The sequence below is a fragment of the Trachymyrmex cornetzi genome, unplaced genomic scaffold (genome assembly GCF_001594075.2).
Source record: "Trachymyrmex cornetzi isolate Tcor2-1 unplaced genomic scaffold, Tcor1.1 scaffold309, whole genome shotgun sequence".
NCBI classification, from domain to species: Eukaryota; Metazoa; Arthropoda; class Insecta; order Hymenoptera; family Formicidae; genus Trachymyrmex; species Trachymyrmex cornetzi.
The window spans coordinates 1,016,044-1,026,594 of NW_017297786.1; the positions used below are offsets into that span (position 1 = coordinate 1,016,044).

General features: G+C 33.4%; 2 protein-coding genes across 4 annotated transcripts in view; both read left to right on the plus strand.

The window, feature by feature from the left end:
- Positions 1-5,093, plus strand: part of LOC108762602 (aquaporin AQPAn.G) — a 33,846-nt gene extending 28,753 nt beyond the window's left edge. For all 3 annotated transcript variants that reach the window (XM_018509674.1, XM_018509675.1, XM_018509676.1), the window contains 2 exons: positions 2,315-2,458; positions 4,062-5,093. In XM_018509674.1, coding sequence (XP_018365176.1) covers positions 2,315-2,458; positions 4,062-4,460 — 543 coding nt within the window. In that variant the 3' untranslated portion in view covers positions 4,461-5,093. The remainder of the gene's footprint in view (positions 1-2,314; positions 2,459-4,061) is intronic.
- A 1,346-nt stretch (positions 5,094-6,439) lies between these two features.
- LOC108762557 (SET and MYND domain-containing protein 4) lies at positions 6,440-10,231 on the plus strand. Its single transcript, XM_018509598.1, has 7 exons — positions 6,440-6,791; positions 7,102-7,645; positions 8,251-8,576; positions 8,812-9,020; positions 9,135-9,259; positions 9,340-9,549; positions 9,829-10,231. The coding sequence occupies exons 1-7, from the start codon at positions 6,488-6,490 to the stop codon at positions 10,148-10,150; spliced, it is 2,040 nt and encodes a 679-aa protein (XP_018365100.1). The 5' UTR covers positions 6,440-6,487; the 3' UTR covers positions 10,151-10,231.
- The last annotated feature ends 320 nt before the right edge of the window (positions 10,232-10,551 follow it).

Here is a 10,551-nt window from a genome sequence, read left to right on the forward strand (position 1 = left end):
TAAAAGTCACTTTCCAATTATTTATGGTTCATTTTAGTGTCATTTTAATTGACATTATAACTTGTTGTTCCGCTTGGACAATCCTGAAAATGATCAACGCAAAATGATACTCCCCAAATAGCGTAGCAGCGCTTACAAAGTGTCAACCAAGCGCTAAAAAAGCGCATATAGTCGCTTTTTTTTAGCGTTTTGCAAGCGCTACTGTGCTATTTAGGGAGTATCATGGTTACATTGATCATTTTCAAGATTGTTCAAGCAGAGAACAATAAGAATTATTAATATAATATATTATAGGACCGTATATATGATGACATAAACTATAGAAATCAAAGCCTTAAACGGTCTAGCTGGATCTTAATGCTTGTATGATTCTTATGTGAATTTATACTACCGCAGTAATATCACGAGTTAAATTGACTGGCAATTTAACAAATTTTTGATGCTTCGAAACGATCTTGAATAACATATTAAAATCTGTAAATAATTAATTCTTATTGCGAAAAATATTACCTTTTAATCTAATAAGAATTATAATAACGTCAATTAAAATGACATTAAAATAAATTATAAATGATTGAAAAGTGACTTTTAACGATCATTTTATTGGAGTCGTTTTGACATAATTTTGATGTCATGATGATATAATTGTGTTCTACTTGGATATCGGTACATCCTATCGTAGAAAAGGAATTTTTATTGAACTAGCGTGCCAATGCATTTCGTCACATATTATTTGCAAAGTAATCGATTAATTGTTGCGTGCACATAAGTCTAATGCGACTTATATCGTGTACCGTAATTGTATTTGAACGACGATATTATTAATGCAAAATGTTTGCGTCAATATCAAGTGGAAGTTTACGAGCAATTTGCGAAGTGAGTTCACGAGCAGGCTCAGGTAATTTCTGTGTGCAAATTGTGCATATGAATTAGATCGATTCGCGTTCATCTACCGCGACCACCATCTGCTATTGATTAGCAACCACATGCAATGCCGCAATAAATCAAACATCGATTCTCTAAATGTACTATGTTTATGCTCTATAATTTCAGAAATTGTGTGCATTAACAAATATAGCAAGACACCTCGCAGATGCACTCATATGTAACTATCGTCGAACCTTTAATTATATTTTTGTTTATCTACTCTATCGTTCTATTTTTCATTTTATTGTTTGTATTTATTTAAATACAATGTCATATTATAGTGTGATATTTTTACTCACAAAATAATTTTAGAGACATTCCTATAAAAATTACTCATCTACCTACGAGAAGGTGAGGTTGTCCTCGAGTTGACTTCGAATTAGCTCTGCGTAATGACACGTCTTAAGAGGAATTTACAAGCAGAGAATTTATATACACAATTCAGGATTGTCAAAACAACGCGACGATATTGATCGCTGAGAAACTGTCCGAAATAAATGCGAGAAATGAATTTTGTTTCTTTCCTTCTCTTTTTCTTTCTTCTCTGTTTGTGGCGGGCGTGGGATGTGATTATGAAAGAGGCTTTAGAAATTTTCTCACGGCTCGGGTTTTATTAGCCGCAAGCTCGCTAATCGAGAAGTGGATCATAAACCGCTCTCGCAATAATTTCTAATGGAAGATACAACGATAGCGTGACAACCGTAACCATTATCAACCAAGTAACAATTAATCTTTGAAGTTGCATTGTAAAGGTACGTAAAGAACGCAATGTAAAAATTATGATAAAAGGATCGTATTTTTAAATCCTGATCTGTGCTTTTAATTTCTGCGAATTAGCTCATATTCAGAACGCGCTTTTATAAATGCAAGCTTTTATGTCTGAAATTCCATAATATATGTGTAATGTATGAACTATATGCTAAATCTGCCAAATACAGCCAGTATTATTATACTGACTGTATTGAGCCCCTTAAAAAAATTACATTATTATAAAAGTATATAAGAAACCATGATTAAAAAATATATTTCGTTATTTATTATTTATGATAACAAATAGCTTTTTCATTATAATTGAAGACATTGAAAGATTCAATGCAATGGTTTTAACGAGCTAAAAAAGTCTCGAGGAAAATGAATTTCTTTTTCTCCGAATACAAAAAATAATTCTCAATTAATTCTTTAAATCTTTGAAAAAATGCATTAGACCAATCAATAATGTAATTGTTACTAATATATTGTAATTTATTTATACATATTAATTAATATAAAATTTTAATTTTGTAATTCTCTTCTTTTTTATAAAATTTTACTTTTTACTTTTATAAGAGACAGAGGATGTGAAAAATTACAAAAATTTATTAACGATATTATATTGTTTCTATTTTAGGTTCTAGGTCCGATTTCTGGCTGTCACATAAACCCAGCTGTGTCAGTCGGTCTGTTAGTCAGCGGAAATTGCAGTTTTCTCAAAACCATCTGTTATACAGTCTGTCAGTGCTGCGGCGCTATAGCGGGTTCTGTTGTTCTTAAGGTACGTAATAAAAATTCAAAAGTTCGCCGTAATATCCGATCCATTTCTTTTTAAAAAATTGAGCAACTTAATCTACATATATATACACATATATATATGATAACTTTCAAATTGATTTCCATATCTCCTAAAAAAAATTCTTCAAATAAAAAGAAGAAATATTTAAAAACGATCGGATTACATAATGATTTAGATTTATCTTTCATTCATATTTAATTAATTAAGCCGTGAAAAAGATGATTGTAGCAACCTTCATCTTTATTATCATTTAAAATTTAATTTTTTTTATTTTACTTTTAAAACCAAATGAAATTGTTTAGAATTTAAATCACTGAGCATCACATTGCATAAGTTATGTAAAATACACTTCGGTAAGGTCATCGACGCATCGTGCGTTTGACATTTAAGCGCGCTTACGTTTCTTACACGCGCGTAATCACAATGATTGTCCAGCCGAAGCGTGAAATTGATCGTTGATAGCCTGTCATTTCGATTTGGTGCGGGACTTCGAAAGTGCCCCGTCTTACTCGTATCAATTAAATTGTCGTTATGCAAGGTCAAGGTTCGCCTTTCCTCCCCGGCTCCTCCGTACATCCGTTACATCAGAAACTGGTCGTGGTCGAGCCGGCCATCTGGATCGCGCGTGAGGGACAGCATATATATACATGTATATATATGTATAAATATAAACCGACATTAAATACTTCATTTTCATTTCTTATTGCTCTGCCATTGTAATCTAATTTATGGTAAAGGAGAAATATCTAATTATGAATGAGAGAAAATAGAGAATGATACCTCGTCATTCTTTTGCATCAATTCAACGATTAATTAGTGACATTATTAAAAAAAAGTTTGATTGTGAATTATTGCAAATGATTTGAAACCTGTATATTGCAGGCAATCTTATTTATTTATACATTGACTGTGTTCAGCACGAGGGGGTAACCACTTAATGTAATCGTGGGACAGAATCCTCGAAATCATTATAAAATTTATATTAAATCTCTATGTATAATCCGACAATTACATACGCAACCACGAGAAATCATTGTACAATATTAAATAAAATCGTATATTTTACCAAATTACTTCATAATAATGAAAAAAATTATTTGTAATCAAATGAAATCATGTAATCTGGGACAATATTTCAGCTATAGTGGTTATCCCCTCGGTTCAGCAGACTCAACAATTGAGTGGGCGCTTGCTGTTATTGATGTATTCTTCTAGATCATCTAATCAGACTTTTATGCCCGTTTCCACCAATGTAGATTAACTTTAATCTCTGGAATTAGAGAATTTAATCTTTAGAATTAGAAAAAGACGAAGAGTAAGTTGAACCGAGATTAAAGTTAATCTACGTTGGTGGAAATAGGCATTAGAGAATTTCAATCTATTAGAAACTACATGCACTGTAGAATACACTGCAGTTTCTGATAGGTTGAAATATTCTTATTCTCTATTCTCTATCTATTCTTTTGATGCGCAATCCTTCATTCAACTGTTGGATTCGTTGAACGCATCTTGATAATCATAAATCAAATTTCTCTTTTTTCCTATCACGATATCATTCGTCTAATCGAATTGTTCTTTCGTCCAGCTGCTTTTACCTAAAACGCAAGTCGCCCATGGCCTAGGCGCCACCGCGTTACACCGTGAAGTGACTGAAGCTCAGGGCGTAGGAGTGGAAATAATCATCACGTTCCTGCTGGTGCTCGTCGTGCACGCCGTCACGGATCCCAAGAGGACCGACGTGAAGGGTTGGGCCCCACTTGCGATCGGCTTGGCGATCGCGGTAGCTCATATGGCGGCGGTGCCCATCACCGGTAGCAGCATGAATCCAGCTAGGAGTCTGGGTCCGGCCGTGGTGGACGACAAGTACAAAGATCTGTGGATCTACTGGGTGGGTCCACTCATCGGCGCCGCTGTAGCCGGTGGCGTGTATAGAATGGGCCTCAAAGCCAACAAAGAGGACGAGGAGGGTTCGTATGACTTTTAAAAACGACCTCTGAATCCTACGGACGCGCAAGATGAGCTCTAACAATAATATCCTGCGAAGATCGAAGATTTCCCGAGTGTAAATAAAGAAGTAGAATTGTGAGGATAACGACGCGAAGATCGCGAAACGATTACGTGACCTTCGTTCGTTGTATTTAACAAGATCATGTTCGCGAAGAAATACGATTTGTAGGATAGATTTCTAAGTGGAATTAAACGCTGCGAATTAAAAGAGATCGAATTGTTAGATTCGACGTATTCAGGAAGGAAGATTATTTCGGTCAAAATTATTTTGTGTAAATCTATTAAACATTTTACCTTTTCTTTATATTCTATTTTATCTGGAAACGTATTATTTATATCATTTACATTCAATATCAGATGGTGCTGTCTAGATGTTTGTTTTTGTCTAGAGTCTTTTTTTTATTCAACAGATTTAAACCAGAAAAAGCCACTTAAGCCTATTCTACAGTGTACTCTTTGTTTCCTGTTTCTTGCTCTTTATCTCTTGCTTTTTCCCCCTTTATAACTGTTTTATCGATAATTGTATTGCTACGTGTTTCCTATTTCTTCCGAAGTTCAATAACTTTTATTTCGGGTGACATAAAATAAAAAACCGGATAAGAAGCAAAAAGACAAGATGTAAAAAATAGCAAAAAACAAGAAACAGAAAACAAAAAGCTCATTGTAGAATAGACTTTAAAGAAGCAAAAATATAACGATATTATTGTAAAATACACAACGTATAAACAATTGCAGAATATTATCTTAATATTAATCTCGGTAATATTATTATTAAATACTATTGCGGAGTAAGAAATGTATATGATATTATCGCATAATAATTATATTAAATCGATATCCTTCCTCAAAGATTCCTTTTTCCACTTTAAGAAATTAGTAACTTAAAAGTATTCACTTAGAACGTGCAAAGAGAGATTTCTTTAATTAATTACTATCAATGTACTATCACACATCGTGAGACACCGACATAACTCGAGATCATTTATCAATCAACTCCCCTCTCGTATGAATTCTACATCCGCTATTTTTGTACATCATTAATCTGAGTTTTGTATATATTGTTAACTTAAGATAACTGACATAGCGATAGTATAACGTAGTCTGCGTTTAATTAATTTACAGTTTATCCATAACGACACGAATGACAGCATTAACAAATATACTCTTTATCGTCAGTATTACCTGCGTTTTTATTTCTATAAATTCTCGAAATAATAACAATATATATACGTACTTATATAAGTTTCAAAAGCATATCTTTGAAAATTTAAGAAGAGCTAAGTGTAACAGAGTAAGTGTGATCTAGTTTTAATCTGGACATCGATGAAATTACGTTGTTGCTTATGAGGAAGACATTACCGTTTTGTCGCAGCACAAGCATTCACGTTGAATCGAAAGTGTCTCAAAATAGCATATGCTGAAATAGCCGCGCCCAGTTTTCGCTTGTCAGACACGCCATCAGAAACTAGTAACTTCGAGACATCGTTCGGGATTACAAAGTGCGTTCTCCAATTAGTGATTCTAATTAATTTCACATTATCTCTATGCGTGACTTTGTCGAGAAATTAATTCGAGAATTGATAAGTGAGAAATTAATAAAGATTCGACGGAGAAAAATATAAAAGTGTATATTAATAAAAAATATAAAAGTATATATTATAAGTATTTAATAATAATTACTAAAATGATACTAAATTTTTAATTAATATTAGAAGAAATACTATTCATTTAATTTATTTGAATATTAGAAAATATGTGTTTCAACTAATAATTCTAATCAATTTTTGTTAAATATCTGCATATTTAATATATAAAGTGTAAATAAATAGATATTAAATCTATAATTAATACTCCTCTTCTTAATTTGATAAAAAATAAATATATATTAATATAAATTATATTATTATTTAAAATCATTTAAGTGCTCTGGTATCATTATGTCCAACGCATTTAATTTTTAATTGTCGTCACATATTAATATTAAAGAAAAATATTTAAAATATCATGTTGGGAAACGAGCCTGAAATCAGTGGATTTTTCCGTTCGAATTTATTAGCGGTAAGAAAAGCAATTTGCCAGCAAGATTTCAAAAAATTTTCCGCCCTCGAATCGGACGCTGAGAGGGTGGCTTTTGTTTTGAGTTATACCGAAGCACATGAATTACCGCTGGAGGTAGAGAAGCCTATGGTCAAGGATCGTGACAGTGCCATTCGATTGAAAGACATCGGAAACAAATTTTTTGGTCGTGGTGAATTCACGAAGGCCTTGGAAACGTATTCGAATGCAGCTCTTTTAGCGCCATCAACAGGTAGACACGTGTAATATTCATTATGTTTAATTTGTATCTATATAATTATGTTTACGTAATTTAATATCTGCAATTAATATTTGTAATTAATACAATATTATATAATATAATAATTTAACAAGAAAATAAAATAATATTCCGGATTATATAATAGGCTTACTATATCAAAAAAATTACCGTCGTTTCTTCGTGTATTTCAATATAACTCATCTGAAAATCTTTATCGTAGTTATCTTGGCGTTATTTGATTAATAATTACATCGTTCTCATAATTATTGATCCTGGAAATATAAAATGTCCGAATGTTTAGAATTAAGTATAATTTTGGCGAATCGCTCGGCCACGTTGTACCACCTGGAGCGTCATGAATATGCGTTGGCGGACATCGAAGAAGCCTCACTACTCGGTTACTCGAAGGATCTTATATATAAACTTGAAGAGCGACGAGCTAGGTGTTTATTGGGTCTAAAAAGGCATGATGAGGCAATCGAGGCATTTAGGCGGGCTCTCCAAGCCTTGGATGATGCCAGAATACCCTTGAAACGTAGGCAGAAGTTCGAGGCGGACATCAGGATGATGCTCGCGGTGATGGATAAAGGTAAACGACTCAACGAAGCCGCTACGAAGAATCCTTCGCGAGTTCATAGCAAGCAAAAGTCCAACGTGCGTTTGGAGGATAAACTTATCCCCAAGAAGGAGAGGAATCCCGTATATCCCGCTTGCAGTAGAGCGGTGGAAATTAAGGATGATGGAGGTGACATAGGTAGACATGCCGTGGCGACCAGAAAGATAATACCCGGCGAAATCGTGATCGTTGAACGACCGCATTGTGCATTTCTGTTAGCAGAGACCAGGTAAATCGAAATATTATATTTTTTGAATTATATTTTTGGAAATCTATTTGGTACATTATCTCTTTTCAATGTAAAATCTTCATCCTTCGCCCGCAACCTGGGTTTTCGAACTTTAATACAAATTTTTATATTGTTCCGGAGAGAGAGACTGTATAAAAATAATCTGAAAAAATTCTTACATGCTTGAGAAAACTTTAACGAATTTTTACTGTCACAAAAGTTGGATCGTACTTCACTTATTTTTTACAGATTTAAATTTATCTACTAGAATTCACAATAAAAAATTAACTGTACCTTAATTTCAAGTCCAACATTGCCGGCAGAGAGTTATTAATACTTTTATTTATCACACTACTGTTGCTGGTGATTTTGCTATGATTTTCGATTCAGATCCTGCAGAATTAAAGATTTATGAATTCAAGATTTCATAGCTATCGTCAAGAATATAGTTCATCTCGGTTACGAAATCACGAAATCTTTTTTTTTATTTCGCTATCTTTGGCTCATCTTGTTTTTTTATTCTTTCTTTTCCCTCTGTTTATCGCAAATCGCGGTTGCGCGAAATTATGTCACGACTAAAATGTATACGACATTCGACTTTCAAGGCTCACACATTGCCACCTGTGCTTCATGAGGATATTCGTGCCAACGCCGGCGGCTTGTCGCACCTACAGCTGCGTCGCGTACTGCAGCCGCCGTTGCAGAGATGCGGATGCCCAAGTGCACTCGCAGGAGTGCAAATTGTTACCGGCCCTGTGGTACTCGAAAGCCTCGGTCACGTGTTTCCTGGCCCTAAGGACGATCACGCAGAGACCTTTCGAAGAAGTTATGAAGCTCAAGGAACAGTTTAGAGATCCCGGAAGTGCGTTAAAGATCTCCGCAGAAAATCCATATCGAGGAGACGATTACATAAATACCTTCTACAATTTAGGTAACTGAAAAAGTATAAATAATCGTTTTGGTTACATAAATATTTAATCTCATGGTTTTTTTACACGAGACTGTCGCTAGATTTTTATTTCCTTCGATTAATAAAATTATCAAGAACTTTTATTTTGAATTTTTTTTTTTAAATAATTGATTTTCTTCTCTTTTTTTATTAATGAATTCAAATTTATAAATTATTTTCTTTTTTCGAATATTTTATGTTTTATGTATATCAATAGTTACTCATGAAGACAGAAGATTGCCAGAGGATATTTTCCACAGGGCCTATATGGCAACCTGGTTATTCAGATTGTTAAGATCCAGCAACTACTTGCCGGAAAATGTGAAAACCGCCGATTCAGCGGACAGTAGATTGTCAGATGAGGAATTGTTTATCGCAGGATTGCTTTTACACAATTTACAATTATTGCAATTCAACTCGCATGAAGTAAGAACGACACATAATGTAACGTTACAATTCGCTCGATTGTATTTCATTATTATTGCTTTGAAAACGAGCATTATTGTATTTGTCCGAATCACTGCATCGTTCGTTTTCTAGATTTCAGAACTGGTAAGGCTAAAAGGACAAAAGACACTTACTAAAACCAAAAGTGTATTCATAGGCGGTGGTGTTTATCCTACGGTTGCAATGCTAAATCACTCGTGCAATCCTGGCGTAATTCGGTAAATAATAATAAATTTTATTTACTGTCGTTAAACTATTATTAACTAATAGATTTTTAAACTAAAAAATGTAACTCGAGGTATTTCATCGGTACCACAATGATTGTTCGCGCTGTTCGCACAATCAATGCAGGTGAAGAGATTTCTGAAAACTATGGTCCTATCTTCACGACGACACCCGAGAGTGAGCGAAAAAGAAAATTAAGAGTGCAATATTGGTTCGATTGTAATTGCGAGGCGTGCTCGGGACATTGGCCGCTTCTAGATGAATTGGATCCAACAATACTCAGGTATAATCTATCGATTTTCAAAAATGTTAATATTAATTTAGAGTATACATATAATTGACATTGTGATTATTTATAATAAGATTATAATGAAAATATTAACTTGCATCAATTGTTAATATTACTTATTCTCATTATTTAATAATTAAATAAAAAATTGCTAACATGTACAAATATGAAAAAAATTTTTAAGAGTAATATAAAAAATATTAAACACTCAAATCATCTACTCTATCTTATTGAAAACACATTAATTTACTCCACATCGCTTTGTTCTTCCAGATTTAAATGTGAGACTGGATCGTCTTGTGGTAACGTATTAATGGTCAAAAGCGACACGAATGAGTTCATGATCGGATGTGCGAAGTGTGGCAAAAGTATGAACATCCTGAAGGGCTTGAAAGCTCTACAGGATACGGACGCACTTTTCAAAGTCGCGTCGACGAATCTCGAAGAAGGCCGAAATGAGCATGCACTAAAAGCATATTTTGAGATTTTGAAGTTACTGGACGAGACTCTAGCATTGCCCATAAGAGATTATCACATCTGTCAGCAGGGAGTCAGATTATGCTCTCTTGCCTTAGGCAATACAGCTTATATCTAGTCTCGTCATAAAACTATAAAAAAATTTATACAACTTTACGTAGAATCTTTCTATTGTAAAATAAAAAGGCGCAAACTTCTTTCGCGGTTAAATATAACAAATTCGATTAATATCTTAAGTTATTGTCTTAATTCTTTCATCAGAATGTTTACAAAGATATCGAGAACCTTATCGAATCAAAAATATAAAACAATTTTCTTTTAAAATCTTTCCTTAAAAATAATCAAACTTGCATCACAATAATTTTTTGTGTGCACGCATCATATACATTCACATACACAAATACATATTTATATTTATGTATTTAACTTTTGTAATACTCACTTGTTTTTTTATTATTATTATTATTCATTACTGACGTGAAGAAAGAAGACAGTCGTGCAAATTTCTTGTCATGTTCG